Raw genomic sequence first — 26,332 nt, 5'->3', positions numbered from 1 at the left:
CACAGACACAAGATGAAATGGAAAAAAAATGGCTTAACTTGAAGAAAGAAAGCTTTGTATTAAAGATCAGGGGGCATTACTACTTAAAAAAATCCCTTGTCAGAGCCTTGTGACCCCTTGGAACTTTTAAAGGTTCTTTGCACAGGCTGATATGAATTCTACTTTAAGTTATTACTAGAGCAGTTCACACACTACTTAGAAATGCTAAAATGGCTCAGTGGCTGTGTGGTTCTGTTGTGTACTTCACAAAGAACTGCTGATGTGTTGCCTATTTTTAGTGCTGAAGCAGTTGCATACTGAAGCTTGTCCTGAGATTCATCTGAGTAGCCTAGCTTTTGCTGAAGCCTTGTTTTTAGGCAAAGAGAGAAAGTTTCTAGAATTGGGCTTGTTCAAGCATTTCAATGCTGAAGCCTGCTTCTGGTTTGTCATCTGTCGATGCCAGCACTGATGTGCTACCTTTAATTTGCTAATAGCATAAAAATGACTAATTTGCCTTTCTGCTTGGTGTGACTCTGATACTACTCGTGTGGGCAATGGTGAGAAAGCTTTCTCCATTAATTTTACAGCGGGGAAAATGACAACAGATGAAGAAATCGAGGAGATGCTGGAAAGTGGGAATCCAGCCATATTCACTCAGGGAGTACGTTCTTGGTTATTCTCTTCTGTACTTATTTAACTGTACACTCAAACCTCGCTATAACGGACCCGGATATTACGAAATATAGGTTATAACGAGGTAAATGAAGAATAATCTTGCAGTAGATGTAGTGTTGGGAATACACCTTTATAATGAAATTTCGATTATAACAAACTTATTTTCATGTAAGATGCAACTGTGTTATAATGAGGTTTGAGATTGGTGATACTGGCCAGACAAATTGTCAACCCTCTTGTGGTGTCCAAGTTTGCTCATGCCAGGTTGCAGCACTGATGTCGGAAGCATGAAAGGCAGCAACACCAGGCTATGCTGAAATTTTTGCGGAATATGTTCTTTGTAGTTCGAGATGAGTGACTGCTGTGGCAACATACATAGACATAAAAGCAGCTCACAAGGATAAAGTAGCGATTTTCATTGATTTCCTTGTGTTTGTGTGAATTGCACATAGCTGTGAAATGCTTTTGGGTACTGCCCTTCGGACTCATTAAAGTTTATCGTACCATATCATACTGCTATAGCTGATAAGAAATCTAAAGTAGTGTACTTGTTTCAACAGTTAATAGACTTATTCGCTGAAGGTGTGTGAAGTTGCTTGCACTTTCTAGCATTTGTTGGGTGCAACTAAGACATATCTACAGGAGCTTTTACAGGGCATTGTCTGCCCTTAGTTTTCATATTTATTTTTAACACCAGCTGTGAAGGAAAGGAAGATAGTAATACATAACAGTAAAGCAACGAAGTAACATAGCAATAAACTGAGTTGGCGAGTGTGTGTTACATGACATCACTGACATTGTCTTTCAGTGCAACCATTTTGCGAGTTTCACATAAGTTTGGCAATATTATGTAAGGACCATGGCAGTGTGACACAAGCATCGACATAGCTTTTAGAAATCTACTGGCTCTTAACAAAGTTTCGTGCACCTTACAGAGTAACATTTGGGAGGTTCCTTTAGGGCGCGTTTTACTTATTAAAAAAAAAAAATAACAGCCAGAAAGTTTCTGCATGCAGGCGATAAGGAACCCGGAAAAGCTGCGGTGGAACAGAGCATAAAATGCTGTTATGCTTGTCCGAAAATTCCATAACAAACAAGATAGTTTCTCTGCACATTTACACATTTTTTTAAATGTCATCTTCCTGTTCATCACGCATGACGTAGGAGAGCATGGGTTAGTAAGAATTTCATAACAAGTTCACTAGGATCCAGCTTTCTCCGTTCGGCTACCAAAATATTTCTCTGTTTTAACCCTGTTATCACAAGGTGTGGTAGAGGGCAACAAGGGCGTAGCTGCACGTTCTGTAGCAACTCTCAGGGGCTCGCTTCTGGGAAAAAAGGAAAGGGGGGAAAAAAAAAGAAGCCATGCGCCATGATGTCCCAACCACCGGTGTTGCCTGCAGATTGTAATGGAGACGCAGAAGGCCAGGCAGACGCTGGCGGAAATCGAAGCCCGCCACAACGACATCATAAAGCTGGAGAAGAGCATCAGAGAGCTTCACGACATGTTCATGGACATGGCCATGCTGGTTGAAAGCCAGGTATGGCCAGTTTTGCCTTGACCAAAATGTTGAAACCTCAATTAGATGCAGTGACTGTGTGCACGCAAGCTTGTGGGTGGTATGTTGCGGCGGGGTGAAACATTATAGGCTGCCTTAGTGTTGAGGCTGTCAACACTGGTGTTCGTCGTTGGGCGTGTGCTGTCTCTCATTGGATTACATTGCGTGTGCGGCCATGTAGGCTGTGTGTGTATGACTGGCAAGTGTTAAGCACAGCTCTTTGTAAATGAAGCTGTAGTCATAATAAGCAGTGGGAACCTATGCAGTGTAGCCGTCGCACTTGCTGAAAGCAAGACAAGAGTTCAAGCGGGCTGTGGGGGGCTATTTCGTAAGTGTTCTGCAACAGAACGGAACAAAACACACAAGAGGACAAGAGGGAGCAAACAGCCAATGAAGGAATTCAGAAATATTTTTAGCACATGAAAAGGTATAGATTTATGATACTTTAGCATCACTATTGACAGGCATTGTTTTTTCGAAGCTTGAAATTGAAGAGGGCAATGACTTGAACCTGTCATTCGTGTTAATGTCTTGAATGGATGCTTGATGGTGTCGCACTTTGAGGAGTCATTTAGAAGTGGTGGCTGGTTGTAAATTTTTGCAAACTATTCCGCGTTGGATTAGAGCAACCCAGACACAAAGCAGGCGAATTCGATTCTCCGAACCCAGCGCTTATATTCAGATCCAATCCAGGTCACCTAAAGACTGTTTTGTATCCTCTCTGTCGGAAAGAACGAGGCCTCCGTTCTGTGCCCGTTCTTTGCCGAAATTATTGACAGCACTGCCGTTTCCCAGTTGCTATTTTCATGTCTGATTGTCAGACAAGCCTCGACCGATCCCGTGCTGCTCCCTCTCATCTTGTTAATGTTTTGTTCTGTCCCGAGACGCACACAAAACAGTGTCCCTGATGAATTTGCTTGTGCATTAGCATTCACCACAATTCGAAAACGTTTGCATAGCATGTGCATTCTATGAAAGTTATAGCTCCCGATAAGAAATAGCAGCATCCATTGTACAAACATGTAGTTGTCTTGAGAACATGAGCCAAAGGGTTGACTGAAGGCTGCAGATGTTCCTTGTATTGTATGTCTGTGTGTTTGTGGGTGAAAGTATCGAATTTCGCTGCCTGCAGGGTGAAATGGTGGACCGCATTGAGTACCATGTGAAGAATGCCGCGGCCTACGTTGACACTGCCACACAGGAGACGCGACGAGCCGTTCGTTATCAGAGTAAAGCACGCAAGGTAGGTCTCACAAACGCACGCTCAAAAGTGTGTGCTGTCGCATTTGACGTTATGTCTGTGTCCAACAAAAGCTAAGTCTTAAAGACAGAGAGGCACCAAGATAGAGGACTGCTCGCAATGGTTGTGCATACGCTCCCGAAATCCATGGATTTTTTTATTGTAAGGTTCGCTAGTGTGCCTTCGTACCGGGTTTCACAAGTCATGCCTTGTTATTACCCAATGTTCTTCCTCAAGAAATGTTTTAAACAATGTTGGATGGTGATGTAGCTCGAAATTATAAAAAAAGAGAAAAGAATGTGTGCATGCAAAAAAACATGGCGTAGTACTTGCTCTTGTAGCATCATAATGTATTGTGCAAAGTATGTACGGTTTTGAGAGGAGGCAAAATTAAGAATAGCGGATTCGTCCAAAAATTTGCTGGTCTATAAACAATTTCTGCCTCATCAGTAATTGCTGTTTAAAGAGACACTAAAGTCAAATAATATACATCATAGTAAAAGCTCAATGTATGACAACGTCTAAAACGACAATATCATCAACAGTAGTGCTCTACTTACCGAGAAATCAATGTAGATGCAGAAAAACACATGCTTCGCAAGTAGGTCATTTTCCCAATGATCCCAATGGTGTGAGAGGTACCACCTGCAATTATTCACTAGTAATCGAATGTGCTGCACTAAATAAAGAACCTTCCATGCATCAAGAGGCGTAATAAAATGCTGCTGGTTCATTTATGCTTGATTCATGGAAAAAAACCCTCCAGACGTTACGATGGGGAATGGTGTGAGCGGTTCAAAAATTCAGTTTTTGAAAAACAATGGCAGCCATTGTTTCTGCTGTGGCTCCGGCTACTTTCGCTCTGCTGCTACTAGGGTTGGCGGCCTAACAATAATGCCGGGCAACGTTGGTCACGGTAACAGTGACGTGACACGATACGCTTGATACAGGTAATTTGAAGGGCGCGAACTCGATTTAGGCCACTAAAACGTGATTTTATTTCAATATGAGCACTCCCTTGGCACAAAGTAACACTATGGATCTGGACCGCTATTTCAACAATCAACGTCGACTTAATAGTTGCCTTTAGTGTCCCTTTAAAATATGCTGCTTGTGTGCTACATCGGAGGCAAGTTGTTTAGAAAATGCATGTGCATATCTGAACGGTACACGCTTGTTGCATGCGCTCCCCTCCCCTCTCTGCTCACCTACCACACTTTCTCTCCATTGCTTTTGATAGTGGTGTCCACTAGATTTCTGCCAATTGTTTACTTCACAGGTTGAAAGGTATGGTCGTAATGCAGTTCGATGATGATGTCAGGATTATTGTTAGTATCATGGTGGGGCATATCACTGTAGAGTACATCACGAAAAAAGAGAGGTGTGATTTCACGTTGTTTGATTCAATACGTAGATGAATTTGTTACATATTTATTTCTACAGCCCGTGAAGGTAGCACACCTCTTCTTGTTTTCTCCTTGTTTGATTTTGTTCAGTTAATCAATCATCTTTCAGTTGACATTTTTGTTCTCGCAGCTTTCCTCCTTACACAGTTTAAAAATTGGCGTTTCAATAAACTCGCCATGCCAACGTATCCTCGTTAATCGAGGCCTGCAGTTCTCTGAGCAAGCGGGCTGTCATTTCTCTCTCTCTCTTTTTTTTTTTGTTACCCACTTTTTGTTTTCCTCTATTTTCATTTTTATTGTAATTGTTTTTGTTTTCAGAAGAAAATAATAATCCTAGTCCTGATTGTGGTCCTCGTCGTCATCCTGGCCATAATCATATTTGTCTCGGTGCGGAGATGAAAGGAACGGAGAGGACGACAACATCGCTTTCTCGTACGCAAGGATCCTTGGCAGAACCCAAAATATGCGACGCATTTTCTTTTTCCCACTTTATTGTGCAACATTCTGTGCTGCAGATGGGAATGAGACAAGCCTGTCGCACATTTTGTTAGAAATGTTCTTTTGATTTTTATTTTCAGTTATTTTCTTTATTTAGAATTTCAGTTAGCAACGAAGTTTTAAAATACAGGTATTGCTTGTGCCAGTTTATTTAACAGGCTCTAGCAAAAGCACACGCGGTTTACCTAGAGCCCTCGACTGTGAGGATAGGCACAGGGACCATGTAGAACTACGTACCCGTGTCTCATTGACCATGGACTGGTATTTTGTATCAGCTTGGGCCTGGATATTGGATTTGTGATGTACATTTTGCAATGTAAATAAGTAACACCGTAGTATTGTGATGCTGTGTGAGATGTCATCGTCTATTTTTCTTTATCATTTGGTAGAAGATTAGAGATCCTAACTGTAGCGGATGTGTATTGAAAAGGAGAACGTTCATGGCTTTGTAAGATGCACCCCTTTATGATGAATCTGATTGATACTACCGGCAGCACCAGAATAGCTTAAAAGGCTGTTCAGTGCTGAACAGCCTTTGAATCGCGACGAAGGCTTGAGACTTACAAACTGAGTCCGCCGCAATAGTGTGGTGATTACAGTGCTCTGCTACTAATCCAGAGGTTACGGGTTCGATCCAAATTACGCTTCGATGAAGGTGTAATTTTAGAGGCCCATGTACGGTGCAGTGTAGGGGCACATTAAAAAAGGCCAGGTTGTCATAACTTTTGCGGTCTCCACTACAGCATCCCTCAGTCATATTGTAGTTTTGGGACATGAAGCCTCAGATATAATTATTATTATTATTATTTCTGAACTGTCATTGCTTTAACATTGCACATTTCACTAGAGCAAGGCTGCTATCCATTGTATTCTAAGATGTATACAGCCTTTCTATATGCATAATTGACTACAGCAGATAGAACACACTCAAAGAGATGAGTTTGTATTTCTGATTTTTTAGAATATGTTTGCTCAATGCTTGTGTTGCCGACACCGTGATCATACCCTCCTATAAGACTCGTCTGCCTCCCTGATTGCAATACTGTTGTCATCTTTAGATGCCCTTATATTAAGACCAGCTAATTTTATTTGCAATAACCTCTTTGGGGCTATCGTTTAGTTCCTATTTCCTTTTTTTACTTTATATATTCAGCTCCGTCTTTTTTCTTAATGGTCACTCTGAACCATATGCGTTGCTGGTTGTGCAACCAATAATATTTCTGAAGAACATTCTACACTCTCATCTTGATATAACGAACCCATATATAATGAAATATTGAATATAACAAGGTAAGTAAATAGTCTTGCAATATAGTGTTAGGAGTATATATCTATGACGAATTTTCGGGTGCATAACAAACTTATTTTTGTATAAGATGAAACTTCATTATAACGAGGTTCGAGTGTACATGTCAGGTGTACGCTGTTCACCAGATACATGCAGTAGGAAGTGAAACCGAAATAATGCAGTAGCTCCGGAAGCTTTCACAGTCTACCTGTGGGAGCTGCTGAATGTAGGGCTTTTTTTTTTGTTATTGAACAGTGCTCATTCATACTATTAGTGCTGAGCAAGTCTCAGAAGTTCCCTTTTCTCAGTGCCTTTGTTGAGTGCAACTTTTATCACTATTCATAAACATAGAAACGATTAAGATAGAAAACATTCCCATTGCACAATCGAAAAAAAAAGTTACGTGGTTTCAGAAATTATGAATGAATCTAAGCAAAAACATGGCCACAAACGCAGCTGTCGAGGATGATATGGCCGCCGTTTCTGCGTAACGGGTAAGGTGGTCGACGCATATTGTCACCCATCGATTGTTGTTAGACGAGCGCATAAATGGGCCTAAAATATGGATACCAACTTGTTCAAATGGTAGACGAGGTGGTGGCAGTGGTTGGAGAAGCCCCGGTGAAAGAGTCGAAGGGTGCTTGTAGCATTGACGTTGTTCGCAAGCTGCGACATAGTGCTAAACTATGCCTCGCATTCTGGACCAGTAAAAGCGCTATTGTGTTCGAGTCAACGATCTGGTAAACCCCAGATGACCAGCTGTGACATCGTCGTGCATGGCCTCCAGTATGTCCAACTGTAGACTCTGTGGTATGACCAAAAGAAAGCGTGCGCCTTTAGCCGAATAATTGGTCTTGTAGAGAAGGCCATCACGGACACAAAAGCGGCCGGTGGCTATAGGACGTGATGCCACAACAAATAATGGCTCCAGACTTATATCAGAATCTTGTTCTTTCTTGAAAGTAATCGAGTCTGGGAATGTGGAAGAAGTGGAGGCAAAACAGTCGTCAAAACTGCCTTCGTGGCACTCTGTCGTCCTCAGAGGAAGGCGGGAGAGACAGTCTACATCTGCGTGGTGGCGTCCAGACTTGTACGAGATGACGAAGTCATACACCTGAAGTCAAAGCGCCCAACGTGCCAGTGGACCACTCGGATCATGGAGATTCACCAGCCAGCATAAAGCATGGTGGTCGGTAATGATAGGGAACGGGTGCCCTTAAATATAAGGTCGAAATTTGAGTACCCCAAAAACAACTGCCAAGCATTCTTGTTCCATCACAGTATAGTTGTGCGCGGCCTTGTTGAGAAATCCACAAGCATAAGCCACTACGTGCTCAGCTCCTTGATGACGCTGCACTAGTACGGCACCAATGCCACTAGCATCAGCAAACACCTCTGTCGGCAAGGATGCATCAAAATGTCGCAGTATGGGCCCCGATGTTGGCGGAAAGCCTCATCGCAAGCTGAAGTTCAGTTGAAAGGGACATTCTATTGGAGAAGACATGTTAGGGGATGCACAACGTCGGCAAAACATGGAACAAAACGATGAAAATATGGAAACAAACCCAAGCAGCTCCTCAATTTACACACCGATTTTAATGGTTCGAAAGAGCCGACGGCCGCAATTTTTCGTCGGTCTGGCCTCACGCACTTTTTTGTTGACAAAATGTTCAAGTACTAAGGTCTCTGTTTCACCAAAACGACATTTCTTAATGTTTAGGATCATGGTAACCTTGTCTATGCAGTCCAAAACAAGACCGAGACGTCTGTTACGCTTGTTCAGTGTGCTGCCGAAAATCACCGCATAACATCTAGATAGCACAAACAAATTTCCCATATAAGTCCTCAGAATATCGTGTCCTGAAATCGTTCGAACATTGTTGGTGCATTATAAAGACCGAACGGCATAACGCTAAATTTATAAAGGCCGTCAGGTGTCATGAAGGCTGTTTTCTCTTTGTCGTTTGGGTGCACGGGTATCTGCCAATACCCTGATCGCAAATCCATTTACGAAAAGTAGGCAGTGGAATGTAGGCAGTTAATGATGTTGTCAATTCTTGGAAGTGGATTCAAATTTTTTTTTGTGACCCCGTTTAGTTTTTTATAGTCAACACAAAACCGCCATGATCCACACTTCTTCCTTACTAAGATCACAGGTGCTGTCCACTGACTAGATGACTCTTGGACAATACCTTTCTATAGCATGTTGGTTGCCTGATCAGCTATCAGTGTCCTTTCTGTCGAAGACACGCAATAAGATTTTTACTGAAGTGGATGTGTAGATTCGGTGGGCATGAGAACGCGGTAGTGAAGTCCCCGTGTCACCCTGTGTGAAATCAGACACTCAAAGATGAGTCAGAAAGACTTGTGTAAGAGCGTGACATTCATGTGAGGGCAGCGACTTGCTGTTGATTCCTGAGACCTGTTCTTCACAACTGCTTTATTGGGGTTTGCTTGCTTGAGACAGCCCCTCGCCACTTAAAATGGTGATAGAGCTGTAAGTGACTTGGTCGAACTAAACAAGCTTCATATCGTGCGGGAGTATAGCAGGCACTGAAGAACAACTGAAAGCCCACAAGCTTGAAGCGCCATTCACAACCGTCACGAGAGAACGTGGCACAAGTACTTTTTTTTTCACGCAACCCATTGCAAGTGGTTGAATTTGCACATCAAACGATGAAAGGTCGGCAGCAGCAACATTAACAGGAACACATGAAAGAGACCATGGTGCTATGAGCAAATTGTTCGATACGACAAAGTAGTTTTCCTCTGGTAAAAATGCCTTGGCAAGAGTAGAGAGGAGCGCGCTATTCAGTGTAATTTTGCCTGTGCCACAGTTAACAAAAGCACCACAATCCTGAAGAAAGTCTATCCCGAGAATCACATCGGTAGTACACTGTGGTAATATCAGAAATTCTGTTATGAGATATTCACCACCGAATAAAACATTTGCAACACAAACACCAAGAGCAACAAGGCACTCTCCGCTGACATCGCGAAACGTCACACCACCATTTCATGGGAACATAACTTTCCGACCCAGCCTTTCTTTGAATGTCACACTCTTGTTCGTAACCGTAGTGGCAGTATCCACTAACGCAGTTGCAGGCACACCATCAATTAACACACACACTTTGTTCTTGTCCATCATAATAGGAGCAGGAGTAGTGCACAGAGACGGAGACCGGCTGGTGACCGTACCTCCGTCAAGGGCGCCGGCTAGTTTCCAGATGGCGATAACGGCGTAGAATGTGGCCCTGGTGATGGTGAACGGCGTAGGCGACTGGATGGTGGCGTTAGGCTGCAGTCTGATGATGGCGAGTCACTCCTCCTTTTGTAATGGCGAAAGGAATTCCTGGGTGGCAAGCGAGCCTGCAGTGCTTGCTGCACGATGTTCTGCCAGCCAGTGATCATTGTTGACGCCTTCTTCAAAGTTAGGCAAAGTCAGTGGTGGCCGTATCTAGTATGGCCGCAACGGCGACAAAAACGAGAGATGTGTTTTGTGGCACTATAGCTGTAGCAGACAGGCGAAGGGCGACCGACGTTGTAGACTTCGGGATTAGCTGCCCTGGGATGCTGCGAGTAGTAGACACGATCTTCCAATTGCCAATTCGTAGTCGTACCCCAATAAGTGCATTGGTGATGCGTCACGTCATCAGGAAAGGAACGGTGGCGCTGTTGCAGGTGATCTACTTGACTGTCCAGTTTGTGTTCATGAAGTTAACTAAAACACAACCAAACTTATCAGTGTCCACGGTATTCACTGCTTCGTTGTGTCGCTCGAGTTCTTCAGGGATATTTTGCCTTACAGTGGCTGCAAGGTCCAAATGGACACTGTAGCTGTCCTCAATGCTTGCAACCGTCGCAAGATTCGCTAACCTGCCAAACTTTGGCATGATATGCCAAAGTTCTCAAGGTCTCAAATGTGCGGCAGTGCTTGATCATGTCAGCTACCGAATCGAGACTCTCCTTGCCAATCGAGTAGTTATACAAGTCCTCGGCAATACCTTTCAGTAGATGCCCGACTTTGTCCTCTTCAAACATTCGAGAATTCACCATCTTACAAAACTTCAGGATTGCCTGTATGTACGTAGTACATGTCTCACCTGGCAATTGCGCACACTGAAGCAATGTCTGCTCGGCCCGCTTTCTTTTCGTGGTTCAATCCCCGAAGCACTCAGAGATTTGAGTAGCGAAGAGATCCCAGGTTGTCAGCGGCTCTTCAAAGTTCTCGAACCACAGCAACACAGTGTCAGTGGGAAAGAAAGCGACATACTCTAACTGAGCCGTGGGATTCCAGCCGTTGCACTTGCTCACACGCTTGTAGTGAGGGAACCATTTCTCTACGTCCTCGCCGGGTTTCCCTGAGAAAGGGCGTGGCTTCATCTGACACATCCAGGTGCCGGGTGTCCTCGCCGGAGGAGTTAAACATGATTGTTGGTCCCCGTGTTTCGACATACAAGCTCCGGTAGGGCTGGAGGCAGTCGGGCAAGGCATCGGCTTTGGCGTAGAACTAGCGGCGGTGGCTTCATCATCTTGGGCGATTACCTCGCACCTCCATTATAAAACTGTTATGGTTAAGCTTGAAGGATGTTTATTAACAGAGTGAGGATGGTGATCGGGCAATGATAGTGTTGGTAGGCGGTACCAGTTCACATGTTCCTCCTTTTCTCCTTCGTCGGCTCATACCCGTTGCAATATCTAAGAGTGTGCTTGAAGTAGTTTCATGTTGTGCACTCCTGAAACACCCCTCTTTCTGTAAATTTGTCGATTGGAGTCGATTGATCTTCTGTTCAAGGCTCACTTGTACAGATAAGATTAAGAGCATGAAAGTAGGCAGGATTAGGTATCAGTTTCATGCAAGCTTTTCAAGTTTTGAATGAATGCTTTGCTGCTTTACAGCATCCAAAGAAAGGCCTTAAAAAGGCAGACTCACAATGTGAAGTTTTATGAGGAGAGGAAGTTTTAAAGACTTTTGACCATTTAATGGTTTTTGAACTTTATTTTTTCTGACAGCCAACAATGTATGGCTCGAGAAAAATAAAATGCCATTTGGTGGCACTCATATCTGATCATTTTGTACAAGTTCAATTGCTTGAAAACAACTAATAGCGTTGTTTTCACAGAGGTATTACCCACAACACTCATCTGTCCAGACGTTCAAGCTCGAAGTCAAATAATCGAACTTGTTATTCTTCGATATCGCCAGGAGGCAGTGTCACTATATCTTGTGCTAATCATTCGCAGAACGCGAAACTTGAGCAGTGTCTAGGAGCGCAACAGTTTTATGCTCTGCAACACTTCGTTTTGCGCGAGCATTTTAGCTCCCAATCTCAAGTTTTCTCCATCCAGAGAAAGACATGGAATAGCGTTTCACATAAGACAATTAGATATAATAGGCTGTCTACCAAATGTTGATTGTTGCAGTGTGCACTGTTTGCACGAGAGGAGAACTATGTGCACAGTACGCAGTCAGAAAGGAAGTTCTAGTCATGCATTGAAGAAGAATGGCGATTTGGGCTAGTTAGTTTGAAATCATAGTAATAAGGGCTGCAGCGCGAGCACGAATGTGCTAGAAGAAACAGACAAAGTCGAGGTACGGAAGGCAAAAGAGGACAACACGAGCGCTGACTTCAGCGTTCGTGTTGTCCTCTTTTGCCTTTCGTACCTCGACTTTGTCTGTTTCTTCTAGCACATTCGTGCTCGCGCTGCAGCCCTTATTACTATGAAGTTCTAGTCGGCAGTCAACAGGACAATGAGGAAAGCCTGATATCAGAGAGACCAGTTTGGTCTTTGTCGGAGAAATGGCTGCTTTCTTTGACAGTGTTTATGTACCCTTATTTCACACAAGGGCAAGGAATCTGTGCAGCTGTTGTTTCATGTATTATTTATTTATTTACAATGAAACCTCACGCTTGAGATAAAGGCCCTTATTGAAGGGGGTATAGCAAGTGGGAGAAACAGGCTACATACATTTGAAGCGAAACCGTTTCGACAACAAAAAGTGAGAACAACGAACTATGAAAACTTCTAGCCCAGAAAATTTGGGAATGGCGACAACGAAACCTTTTCAAAGTATCGCACGATCATTGTAAGAGAAAAATATGCCAGCGAGACGACACAGCAAGTATAAACACACATTGTAAAAATCAAAGAGAAAAAAAATTGTGTTTGCAAAATTTGACCACGTTCGGCCACTCTTGTTCAGTGCAAATCCCCCATATTCCTTTTATCCTGCTGTCTTAAGTAAGTGCTCTTTATCGGCACTTCTAACTTGACAGTTTGCTTGTGTGGTTTTATAAATTATATATTTATTTCATGTTCTATAGCAACAACCTTCCTATGTTATAAACCAAAGACAATTCATACTGTATATGAGTTTGTGTCGTTGCTGAAGCAGTGATATTTAGACTTATTCTTCTTTGACAGCAGTAAGCTCTGCATTTTTCTGTGACATGCAGTCGAACCTCATTAAGTCGAACCCGCTTTAAATGCACTAATGGTTAAAAATATATTCATGGTGAATTCTGAATCTAGTCTCCAGTGATCCAAATGCGTTCTCTGATCAGTTAAGCTGTAGCGATTTATCCTGTGCCCATTGGTTAGTGCAAACTGTGTTCACTTTTTTTCGCTCATAGTTTTAACTGCATCTCTTTGTTCGCAGTGGGTTGAACACTACAGTCAAAGGGGCCTCTTGCTTAGAGGAGGAGGAGGAGGAAAGAAGTAAGCAGAAGGACAGGGAGCTCAGCCAGTTCTTAAAACAGCTGGTTACCCTGCGCTGGGAAAGGGGGTTAGGGGGAATAAAATATGATAGAGAAGAGATATCGCAAAAAAAAAAAAGAAAAGACAAAAAAATATCAAAAGAGGAAAGCCAACAAAATAAGAAGAATACGACATTAAAGTTCGTCTCTAAGGCTAGTCTTCCATGAAAATCGTAGTAAACCTTTCAAAGCCTTCTGGGCTGAGAATGGACTCAGCCAAGGACTCAGAATTCTTTGTGCCGACAAAGGGCAATCGTCTAGTCGATCAGCGCTTGATCAGTGATTCCAATTGCATTGATTGTGTCGCGATTCTTTTATGAATGAGCATAAAAAAAAAAGGTTTTATGACGGTCTCCTACAAATGCGCCTCGCACCTTACCTTCAACGTTATCACGATGAGCATTCTCGGGTTTCTGCACAGCAGCAAACATGCGGTGTATTGTTACAAGGATATTGTGCACTCTCAATTCTACTCTGCACCACCGTTCGCTGCCGCCCGCTTATACTAGATTGCTAATGCGCTGTTGAAGGTTTGGAGAAAGCTTAGCTTGCAGAAATGAAAGCAGCTTGCTGCATTCATCCAACTATATATAGTTGGGAGTAGAGCGGGTTCGGAAAAGAACACTCCGAAAGCCAGTGCCGGATCAGCAACGGCACTGGCTTTGGATGAGCAACGACACTGACATGCTGCACGGAACTAGCTCGAGAAGTGTGGCTGTATGCAGCTCCGAGTATCGCATTTCAGTGAGATGGCACCAGTTTTTTACTCTGCCGCAACGCTGTTGGCTGGTGTGCGTGTTCCCCCTCATAGTTTGGAAATGTTCCTAGACATTTACACTGCTCACTTTTGCTCAGTAGTGCAAAAGAGCGGGAATATTTTTGGACCTTTGGTGTTAAAAAAATTAAAAAAGGCCTCGTATGGTGTACTTTAAGCACTATTTACTGTGGCATGGTATTTACTTTTTATAGATAGCTGCAATGCATGTAAAGATGCTAAACTGTACTGAGCAGTTATCACATACTATTGTTTAGGGTTTAGTCAAATCATCTTCCTATTAGATACGTATGAACGAGGTTTCAGCTGTCTAGACCACACCTGCGTTTTTTTTTTTCCTGTGTTCATTGCAGTATTAAAACGACATGCATGTTTATTTACAACTGGAACTAGTGACGGCACATCTATCCCTACACGTTGATGTTCCTTTATTCAGCTATGTTGTACAGAGCTAGTGTGGTAGATGTTTACTGAAGCTACAAACGCACGCGTAGTTGTGATTTCTAGTCGGTGGTTCTTCCCTTCCTTGTTAAAACTTTTGTTTAGTCATTTTAATGTTTCTGTATTTTGCATGTTTGTGTGGATAACGTCGGTACACACATTCGCATGTTAAAACAGTGGGTGTTTCAAGAAATGCATTGTAAGTTCCTTCAAAATTGGGAAGATGAGATAATTAAGTTACTTGTTCTCGATTGGCTTCACCACGAAGGCGCGCATTTGGAAATCGGTGGTCGTCTCATCTTCGCAAGTTTTAAGGAATTCTGAGGGCATTTTGTGGAACTTCCGCAATTTGTTGATGACCACAGCGAGGTAGATGTTGTCATATCTTTATGAGATTAATTTGAGAAGAAAGAGACATTTATGTAAGTGACGCTTGCTATTGTGTTTCTTCTAACCACTTTTTTTATGGCGGTTAGTAGTTTGGAAAATGGGGGCGGGGGTGTCAAATTTTAAACTTTGTACCGGTCTGTGCCAAAAACATTGGTTATGCTATCCATGCCAACTGTAAACTAGCACATGTTGCCAGAGCTGACAAGCTTCATCTCTGCAGAAGGACAAAATTATGTAATACCGCAAGGCTCAAAGTTGTTGAATGTAATGAAAAGGTTGCGTGTTGCAGAACACGAAAAGACTGGAAGGTCATTTGCGGCAAGTCTAGTACGGAATAGTGTGTGTCTTTCAAATCAGCTTTGGCTTGTACTGTTCCTTTTCTTGTGTTCCTCAGTGATAAAAGTTTGAGGGCAAGTAAGGAAAAGGACAGAAATACTTTTATCCTGCTATGAATTAGTAGGCTGCCTTGAGCAATCTGTGTATGAGCAATAGTTTTAATGTTGTGCAAATATATAGATGTATATATGTTTTATGCATGCCTTTCGTTTGCCAACGTGCATACTATGCCTCTATTTTATGGAGCCTTTATTTTTATAGTGTGAGACTGTCTGTGCCTACATTGATGGGGGTTGTTACATCATCAATTCAGCATGAGACAAAAAGAGAATTCACGGTAAAGCTCCCCCCTCTCTCTCTTTTCCGTTTTGTTTTTCCTCTGATTTAGCTAACTTCAGTCATTTATATTATGATCGTATATGTAGAAGGAAGCTTAGCTATAAGGCAGAGTGTGAGTGTGTTTCAATAACTTATTGTCTACAAAGACTTAGCTAATGAGAGAATGCCATGTTTTTCAGTCTGCATCATGTTTTTTAAATACGGCGGCACGTGTGTTTGCCTAAACACGGTATAGTCAAGCACTGACATGCACTATTCAAGAATAGAAGCCCAAGGGCTCAGGGTCTACTTTTAAGGTTACATTGGCTTGATATAAGCATAGCATCAGAAACTTATCATTTTCTGTTTTGTCACCTTTTCTTTACTATGAGCTAGGCCTGTTCCTTGGTGACCACTGATGTCTGAATGATGTTTTATGCCCCTGTCACACGTGCAACTTAAGTGCACTTCGAGTGAGTACACTTAGCCGCAAGTGTCATTTGCCCGCTGTCACACGAGCAAGTTTAGTGTCACTCACTGCAAAGTACACTTGATGGCAAGTGCATTGCCCAACCTTACTTCGGTGCGACCAAGTGTGTAGCCTCGGTACCAGTGGCTTGCACAGAAATACGCTGTTGCCTAAAGCGACGCTCATACTATTTTTTAACTATTGTTTTCATTATAAGAGATTTTACTATGTACTAGCACAAGCCATAAATCAACAAACATTCTCGCTACTCTCACTCTCGTGCACTTTGCGGCCATGTCCACTACAGGGATGCAGCGCACATGCTCTGCAATGGCCGCGTCCGTCGCGTTGTTTACTTCTAGGTACACTTGCACATGTATAGGCGAGTCATTCTAGTCGTTTACGATGGCGTATGCCACTGGTGCTACTTCCACGAAGACAATGTGGTCCGACGATGAGACACGGGCGCAAAAGTAACAAATATATATTGCGCTGAAAACCCTTCAATTGCCACTGTCATTATTTACAAAGTACACTTCGCTTTCTCAAGTAGCAGCGAACCGCCAAAATGACACTTTGTGGGCGTAAGTACACTAGCTCAAAGTGCACTTAAGTTGCCACGTGTGACAGGGGTATTAGTGAATTATGAAAGCCATGTGCCACTGGCAAGGTACATCTCTGTGTTCCCTTTTCAAGATTTACTTGATAGTAAACTACTCTTTTTATTTTATCGAATTTTTACTTCTTGGCTCTTTGTTGCGTAATGTCAGCCATGATGACAGTGGCATTTCAAGTGCAGTGCAGAAAGGGTTAGGATAACATTTTTGTCTGACAATTCCTTTACAACTTTGTCAGCAATACTTGTGCACATAAAGTAATGCACATTGTTTTGTTCTGCATCTATGCAGCGTGAAGATGCAGAGACTGTTGTACCACTTCCTCTGTTTTTGTATCACGTGCCAAACAGCGGCCTCGGGGTCTTTTCATTGTCCTTCACTCTCACACATCTTGTTGCAATGAAACCTTTGTAAAGGAATCAATGGCACTGCATATGACAAGATTATTAACCTCGAAATTTCATTGGCTTGTACATACTCTGTAAGCTAGTGAATAATTTATTTGCAGTAACTGCATTGCTCGTGTGTGCTTAAGATTTCTTTTTTGTAAAATATAGGAATGAGCTATTAGTGGTCACCGAAGTTTTCTGTGGCGATGGCTATCTATTTTACGTGCTCACCTGCACGTTATTTGAGTCGTCGTTATATGGCCATATGGACATTACTTTTTTGTAGTAGTGATGATTTGAAATATCGAATGTTGCATGAAAAGGCTTGCTGCATGAAAAATAAATCTTGCATAAAAAAGAAAGACAAGTACAGATGACTCTTTCATATAAACTGCTCATTCACTCGCGCCTAAAATTGATACATGCATAGCTCTTTTCAGTACATTTGCTGGAGCTGCATTTTGTTATGGGCAATACTACTCTCTTTATACAGAATAAATCTTGTGCAGTGTAAAACAACGGCATGCATTTATTGCGACAGTGAAAACCAAGAACGTAAACAAAGAAATTAAAAATCCTAACGCTGCCACTTGTTTTACACAATGGGTACCTTGCATGAGGGGATGAGATGATGGTCATGTAGTGATCATGTCAGCTCATACGTTTTGGCATGACTGGTTCCAGTTTAGTAGCATCACAACTTCCTTTGGTTGTTTTCTACGTGACATAGTGGTACATGGGCATGAGTAAAATGTTCATAACACTTCTACATGAATACTCTATTGAACTAACTATGGCACAAGTGCCTTGAAAGTGTTCAAGCTTTACGACCATCCTACCTCTCTTCAACTGCATTGATCTGACCTTAAAAGTGAAATCGTCAGCATCAGTAGGGTGTAAAAAATGTCCAAGTAAAAAAAATGAATAAAAAAGGTCGATAAAAGGTTTGAAAGTAGCTCTTCACATATTTGCACACTGTGAAAGCTCCGCCTATAGCGTTATGAGGCGGTTTCCTTGCTGGTGTTATGGTTGCATCAACTTTCGTTTAAGAAGTTTTCTGTTTTGCATGAACCTAAACTGGAGCATATCAGATGCTGAGGGTATCTATCCTGTTTTGCGACAGTTTTAACTCCTATGCATGTTTGTAGACATGAGAAGTTGTTGGGCACAAAATTTCACTGGAGCTGATGTTTTGACGACACCTGTATACTTTTAAAAGCAAAGTAAATGCAAACTGAATGATTTCAACACTTGTAGCGCGTGAAAGTATTTTGGTCACAGGGGCTTTAAAAGGGTACTGACACAAAATTTTGCAATCAAGAAAACCTGCGAGATCGATTCCCATAAACATGCACATATTATCTGCAAAATAGCAACAGTGAATATAGCTTGGAAGGTATCTTAAATTAATTTGAAGTTTGCATGAGTTATAGTCTCCCTCGCGCTATTGTCACACTCGAAAGTGACATATGGTGACGCCCCTACTTCTCTCATGAGATCACACTGCAACAAGTCATGATGATGTCATAGCAGCCATTTTTCTTTTGGTGCGGTTGCATCAGCAGACTATTACCCAGCAGCTGCTTGCGAGTCCATGGCTGCACTGCACGCGTTGATTTTATTGTGCTTGGGGACACTGCTATCCCATTGCCTGTTCCAAAAGACTTCTTGATGCCGACCGTGCGGAAGTACGCCACAGTTCTGTGTGCTGACGTGGTTGAAAGTTGCACGCACTAGTTAATGATAGTCGCAATTGACAGCTTGACAATTTTGGAGCTCTATAGAACCGAAACTGAGTCTGGTCGGTAATGAGGAGCCTATAATTTATCTGTCGCACACTGTAGCAAACGATGTGCCGTGCTATGACTAACAGGGCTCCAGCAACACATTGCTAAAAAAAAACACGAGGCAAGGGCAAAACTTTTGTGTGAGAACCTCTTTAAATTATTTTGTGTAGTTGTTTCTGGCGTGCTGTTTAAAAAGCAAACAATACTGCTTATTCAGCCTTTCATTACCATTTATTCAAGCTGCTGTCATGATTTGATTGCCCTGTATGTATTTTTAATGTCTCTGGTAGTGCATGTTACTGGCATTGTGCAATATCATTGCGTTCTTCTCAAGTTGTTCATCTTAATAAAGCGCATTGTGTGATAGGTGTGCTTGTATGTAAGAGTGATGTGCAGCTGAGCTGTTACATGAGTACAGTCACATCATTTACTGGAGGGTAAGAATTTCTTAATTTGTTTACTTCGTAAATTGGTGTACATGAGATAATACTTTTGCCACGAGGCTAATAATAAGCATGCACTGTAGATTTTGTGTCTTGAAATAAATGTTTGTGTTTCAGTAGTTTCAAGTTTCTGTTTGAGGATTTCTTTTTAGTTGGATTAGGTGCCTGTGCAAACTTAACGATCTCGCCATGTCAAACGTAAGTGCTTTGTTTATTTTTTATTTGTTATTACTTATGATATGTTGATTATGTTTCTTTGGTTCTAGTGTATTTCTCAGTTTTAGCTGCCTTTATTATCATCTTTTTTTTATCTTATCACTTCACACTACACAAGCTGTCACGTACTACGTAGAATATTGTAAAATTGTTGTGACGGCTAAGTAGTACAGCAAGCCAAAGAGTAAGTTAGCAAGCCCTTCATTTTGTGGGCAAACTAATGCTTAACAAAGCAAAGAGCTTTTGAAGTGTATAATTATAGCAAGGGCAATTGTTGTGTATGGATCAGCTCTTTATGCGTTCTTCGCACATTTCAGTATTGTCACCGGTAGTCGTAAAAGTTCTTGAATGTTGATGGCCATTTGATTCTCACATGCGATCTTATCAGGATTGTTGATTCAGATCAACAAGCATTTGAGAAATTATCGCCAGGGGATAAATTCGTTACATCTGTACCTGGTGGGAAACGGCCACTTCTGAAACAAATTATGCATATCAAATGAGGACATGACTCAGTCTTTCGTGTTTGTTGACTTGTTATCAGGCAGGAAAGTTTGAAAAATATGTGCATCTCTAATGCAGCATTGAACTGCCACGTTAGAAGTGATGCAATAACATTGTTTCAAACCAAGCGCATGCACTTTCTGTTGCACCATCATTCCCTTGTGACATTTGTTCCTAGACAGAGATGCAAGCCTCAAATGCCAAAGTCCAGTGTGCTTAGATTTAAATGCACATTAAAGAACATTGGAATGTCAAAATTTCCAGAGAACTCCACTATGGTGTACCCAATCGTACCTTAGTTTTGAAATCTAAAACCCCAACAGTTACTATTAGAAATAGAAAGCTAAGTCTAAAAAACTTTATTGCATCAAGAATAATCTTGCACTTAATCTCATAACCTTTGGGAGCTTTTCTGACACAAAATGATAAGCCTGAGTACATGACAATGCTGTAATCCTTAAAAACTGAATTCACATATCTGATTAAATGAGAATATTGTCTGAGCTTGTACATTCAAAAAAGGTAGCCTTCTTTATTTTTTCTGGTTGGTCTACCAGTGCTTACACACATAGTCTTAATGTGTTTTTTAAGTGATTTCATAAACTAGAATCATGTTCTTCATGCCACATGACCGTCAAGCATTGCAGAGAGCCTAATTTGTGCGTTTAATTGATCATGTGAACAGCGTAGCATCTGTGTGTAAAAATCTGAAAGTTTAGTTTTTGCTGGTAGCCAATCACAGTTTGTGATCGAAATGGCCACGGTGCTGAATATGGCTCACCTTTGGCCCAATAGCACTGGGAAGTTTTGCACAGTCTGCACCCATGCATTGCAAGCCATGTAATGCGACAGTGTGGCCGTTCAGGTGACGTAGCTTAAACCGCTCTTTGAAAAAAATTCACTGGAGCTTTTTGGGGAGGTTCTTGAGATATTTTGCGGGCTTATTCGGGAAAGGAATTCTTGTGACTTCATGTTTTATGTCAAATAGAACGACTATGTAGTCTTAAACAAAAAATAGAAAAGAAATGTTGATAACATCACACTCTTTCGATTTCAGAAACGAGTGCTTATCCTGATATGCATTGCCATCTCTGCTGTCTTACTGGTCATCATCATTGGCAGCTGGGTCGGTTTATCTTAGCCATATGTTCTATTCATGCAAGGAGGCGTTCAGTAGGCGTCAGGTGAGTTTTCGTTTGAAGACCACAATGAGACATTTGGGTTTTAGTGTGGACGAATGTGTTGAGACGTGTGCCCATTTTTAAATCATGGATGCGATTACAGCAGATATGTAAAGTTCAGGAGAATGTGAACCTTATAAAAAAAATAAAAGGGGTTTTTGGAGGAGGAGGAGAAGGAAGAACAAGAGAGAAGACAGGGAGGTAAACCAGGCCGATGCTACCTTCATTTCATTCAATTCCAGTGCAAATGCACACTCCTCAATGGGAGCCGGTGCTCCGCCTTAGTTCAGGGAGTGGTTGTGATGTGACGCCGCATGAGGGGTTGGGCTGCTCGTGCCACACGTGCGTCTGAGGGCTTTCCTGCGGAAGTGCGACAGACGTGTTTCCCTCTCCAAAATTGTATGTCTGTCAGATTTGTAGATTTGTTCCTTCGTGCTCCTTCTTTGTGGTTCGAAGCAATGCCACTGCCACCTCCCAGCGCCCTTGATGCAGCAGCGTTGCAGTGACGCGTCCCCATTGATCACCCGCATTAGCGTCACGAACGGAGATGCGCTATCTGAAAATACTGTGTCTCTTGCAGAGCCAGCACGACCGCCAACATTGTGAACACGAGGAATGCAAGACGCTGCCCCACAGATCTGTATGCAACTGAACAAAAAATTACTTGATATGAATTCTGTCGTGAGGCACTGCTTGATGGTTTCTCTCCCCCATTATCACAAAGCACTCACGAAGGCTAGGTGATGGGCGAGAGCAGGAAAGGATTGGAGGCAGGGGTGGTGAACAGCGAGATTTGGTGCATCTGGCTGGCATTGATAAAATAGAGGAGGCGCTGACCAGGCACAGGCCCGCTTGGTTCCCCAAAGCTGGGGGAATAGAAAAGGGGAGTATAAAGATGAGAGAGGAAAGAGAAGGGAAGGAGATGAAAAAAGTGAGATTGGGAGGTGATTTTTGGGATAAAAGAAATATAAAGGAGAATCCAAAATGCTTAATAGCAAATTTTTGGTGCTACACCTTCCACTGTTGTGGTTGTATTAAATTACCTACAAACGAATGGTTTATACAATAGAATCGGTATGATGCTATGAACCTCGGTCAACTATGACTCGGCAGACATTGCTGTGTCTTCATGTTTTGTCGAGGACAGAAGCTTTTCATGGGCTGACTTAGTGACGTCAGCTGTACAGTTGAGCTGAACCTGAGAGGGGAATCAAAATTTTGCTTTTATAGCTGTTCAACCCAGACATTGAAACGAGTCAAGGCATAGTCCTGAATGGATGGCCTGGATTCTGAATGCAAACTTGGTTGGAAGTTTTCACAAAACGTTTCACGACCCCTTTAAGATATGCATCAACCTTATTCACAGTTCATTAAAAAAAGAGTATTAAAAAAGTAAAAAAAGTAAGGCATATTAATTAGCTTTGGCTTATTCTGGTGATTGTGTGTATGGTCTTTATTTTGTTTCATCAGAGTGGGTATATGCATATTTTATAAGTTCTGTACCTTAGTGGAGGGGTTAGCTTGGTGAAAGTGGACTGGTTATGATATCTTTCAACATCATGTTGACCAATAATATTCTTAAGAGCTTTGCATTTTGCGATGTTCTTCTTAGCGGGGTAAGGTACGAACTCACTTTTGGCAACACGTTCGGCATGCTGAGAGGGTGCAAATATGGATCTGATTAAAAAAAAAATTATATATGAAGTACGAGATGTTGCAAATCCAACCGTACGTTATTTTGTTTGTATTTGTTTCGAGAATTCATTATTAGAAGCAGCGACTTGTTCAACCAGGTAGTACACCTCGCATCTTATAATTCTGCCAAGTAACGTTCAATCAAAATTTGTCGTATTATGTGCTTTTTATTGCAATCTATTTTTCAATCTCGTTTTCAGATGCCAAGCGTAGATGCTGCACATTCTCAAAGTCGAGCTGCAAGTTTTCTCCACTCTTACAGCCAGCTAATGTCGTTGCGTGATCAATGGGGGGCTTCACGGCCAAGCGCACCTTGATGTCTTCGAGTGCCCAGTTCCTCTCGTTGGGAATGAGTCGTGGACCAAAGGAAAGAAAAAAAAAAAAAGGCTGCGTGTCATTGATTTGCCAAGTACCACTGTTGTCTTCTCCTAGGCCCTTGAATGTTGTGCACAACAGTTGCTCCTAGCGTGGCTGGAGAGAGCTTATACCTATGCTAAGTGTGTATATATTATACATATATATGTGTTACAGGTCCGTTGTGTACAGAGATGTTTGTACTGTATAGGTGTAGTGACAAGAGAATAAACTTTGCATAATGAGCACCACAACATTGCATTTCATATGTCTGATTTTACATAGAGCAACTGTATAAAGTAATGCATAATGTATAGGCAGTTTACAAACTGAACTGTAATTGCCCAAAAGCTATAAAAGACTAAGGTACCTGTCTGTTGCTGTACAAATTATGTGCAGCGAACACACTTGTAATTACAACACCTATGTAAGCACTGCACTGTAGGCAGAATAATGAGAAAAAAAGCGAGGGTACCGCATCTCTAAACCTCTCGCTGTAGAGACAACACGAAAACGATTGCGAAGAAAAATAATGTCTTGTTTCACATGTCAGGGAAGACAACAGCCACATTGGCATTTATTAGGCCATCGTTAACGATGTATTGTAGGCAGGCTTGTATAGTATGAAGAACTTTATTGTTCTGAAGAACTTTATTGTAGACAGGCTAGTAGCCAGGAATTTTTGGGGTGGGGGGGCGGAGTGGGGCATTTGCAGAAGGCCCATTGGCAAAGCCAGGGAGTAGCACACCTGGGCTGTGCCCCCCTCCCAGATATTGTTTTCGCCATGACATACAGAGTGAAAAATTATCATTTCAAAGGGGTGCCCCTACCTAAAATCAAAAAGGCCCCCTCCTCCCCCCCAAAAATTTCTGCCTATGTCCCTGGCCTTGACTACATAAAGGAAAAGCACCTATTGCATTATTTATTTTCGAAGACCCCCTTCTCTCTTGCACCAAAATTTTGTGGGAGGGGTGGTGGGCACCTTTCCTAGGGGCTTGCTTGTAGATAGCAACAAGCTATACTTGAATATATTGTACTTATTGATCAGTTATATTTTTTACCAATTGTGGTGATGCTCGCTGTTTCAGTTGGTCTTTCAGTAACAAGGTATACTTGTAACAACTATTTTACATTAAATTAATGCGGAGGCTTTAACATGTCAGCGATTCACATCTGCGAGCACATCGATTTGTGGGGATTGATGTAGAACGTTCATAGCTGCACCACAAAACAGCCTTGCTCACATGCATTCACATACAAATAGACAAAGCCGGATATCCTGGCAAAAAGCCAGTATTTGTTCTTTCAGGGAGATTGGGAGGGGGCCAGACCCTCCTTTGTGTGGGCATACGTGTGTATCTGTGTGCACAGACTAAAATTTTTTGGCACCTAGCTGTCTGCTATGCCTATATGCACTGGGTGTCATCTCTTTCTACTTCATCAGACGTTCATTGACAGCTGAACCAGCATCACTATGACTCGTTTACAATGGCTATTTCAGACAGCAGTGCCAGGAAACTTGACTATTAAAGGTATGTTTCTAAGCCCATCGTTGAGTGTACCCCGGGACACCTTTCAGTCTCAGTATGAACAAGTGCATTTCATAGAGGATACAAGTGCAGGCATCGCGGCATTATTTCAGTTTATTAGGATCTTTTGCACAAGGTGTCTGCAAGTTGCAATTCTGGCCTTCCACAATAAGTGTTACAGTTGACATGTGTTAAAAGAAATGAAGGGAAAAATTGCTGACAAAATTTTGTAATATAATTGACAGGAAAGACAAAAGAATTTTTCACACTGTTTTGGGACAACAAAGGCTTATTTCATAGTCAATGGCCTCGAAGAACAGGCTGAAAGGGTCGGTGCCGGCTCACTGAATCTTCATTAGAGAGTTTGAGAATTAGGAGTCCAAGACACTCGTAGGTTGCTCTTGCGTTCTGAGAATCAGAAGAGTTTGAGAACTGGGTCGATTGCAGGCTGCGTTGGATGGATGGATTAATATGGCTGTACCCTTTAAATCGGGCGGTGGCTAATGCCACCTAGCCATAATATTTAGTGAACTAACCACTAGATTTATCTTATTTTTTCTATTAAAAAGTGAAGTTGAAGACTGGAACTTTGCAGTGAAGGGTTTAATTTTCACTCATGCCTTGACTTTAGCCACCAATGAGATAGCCTCCTTCTAGTTAATTCTACCCGCTTAAAGCCTATTTTGCCTCTCCCTGTCCCTAAACCCTAGTGCTTTAAAAAACTCTGTGCCAACATCCTTAACTATGAGGTGAAGCCCTTTACAGAACATTATCAAGTGTTCGGCAGTTTCCTGCTCCTCTCCTCATGCACTGCATACCGTGTCTACCCCTTCGTATTTGGCCCGATATGTCTTGGTTCGCAATACTCCCGTCCTGGCCTCAAACAGTAGAGAACTACCCCGGGTATTATCATAGACCCTTTCCTTGGCAATTTCCTGCTTAAAGGTTCTATAGATCTCTTGTGCAGACTTGTTAATCATGCCAATTCTCCACATGTCAGTCTTCGTTTCCTTCACTTTCTTCTTAACCGATAGTTCTTTTTGGTTTGGCCACCTGCTCTTTTCTAAGTATTTACCAGTCAATTTCCTGGTTCGCTTCCATTTTGTATCAACATTCTTCATGTACAAGTAGCTGAAAACCTTCCTAGCCCAACACTCCTCCCCCATTTCTCTCAATCGCTTCTCAAATTTTATCTTGCTTCTAGCTTCCCTGCCCTCAAATGATGTTCATCCATATCACCTTGTACTCCCTGATTTGGTGTATTCCCGTGAGCTCCTAAGGCAAGCCTACCTATTCCACGTTGCTTAATTTCTAATCTTGCTTGAACTTCTGATCTCATGCACAAGACCGCATTGCCAAACGTCAGACCAGGAACTATGACCCCTTTCCATATTCCTCTCACAACATCATACCTATATTGTAATTCCACAGTGCCCTATTTTTCATGACTGCTGCATTCCTGTTACCTTTAGTCGTCACGTA

At 42.1% G+C, this 26,332-nt stretch overlaps 1 protein-coding gene across 3 annotated transcripts in view; it reads left to right on the top strand.

Annotated features, from left to right (window-relative positions):
• Nucleotides 1-23,575, top strand: part of LOC119173648 (syntaxin) — a 42,357-nt gene extending 18,782 nt beyond the window's left edge. For 2 of the 3 annotated variants that reach the window (XM_075889782.1, XM_037424447.2), the window contains exons 7-11: nt 567-640; nt 2,058-2,195; nt 3,346-3,456; nt 21,149-21,275; nt 23,168-23,575. In XM_075889782.1, the coding sequence (XP_075745897.1) occupies nt 567-640; nt 2,058-2,195; nt 3,346-3,456; nt 21,149-21,232 (407 nt within the window). In that variant the 3' untranslated portion in view covers nt 21,233-21,275; nt 23,168-23,575. Of the gene's footprint in view, nt 1-566; nt 641-2,057; nt 2,196-3,345; nt 3,457-5,177; nt 11,718-21,148; nt 21,276-23,167 lie in introns of those variants that run through there. The other variant, XM_037424453.2, reaches the window with a different exon arrangement.
• Nucleotides 23,576-26,332: the final 2,757 nt, after the last annotated feature.

Source organism: Rhipicephalus microplus, chromosome 3, assembly GCF_043290135.1.
Source record: "Rhipicephalus microplus isolate Deutch F79 chromosome 3, USDA_Rmic, whole genome shotgun sequence".
NCBI lineage: Eukaryota > Metazoa > Arthropoda > Arachnida > Ixodida > Ixodidae > Rhipicephalus > Rhipicephalus microplus.
Note: the sequence above shows the minus strand (reverse complement) of the source record. Positions and strands in the feature narration are given on the sequence as shown.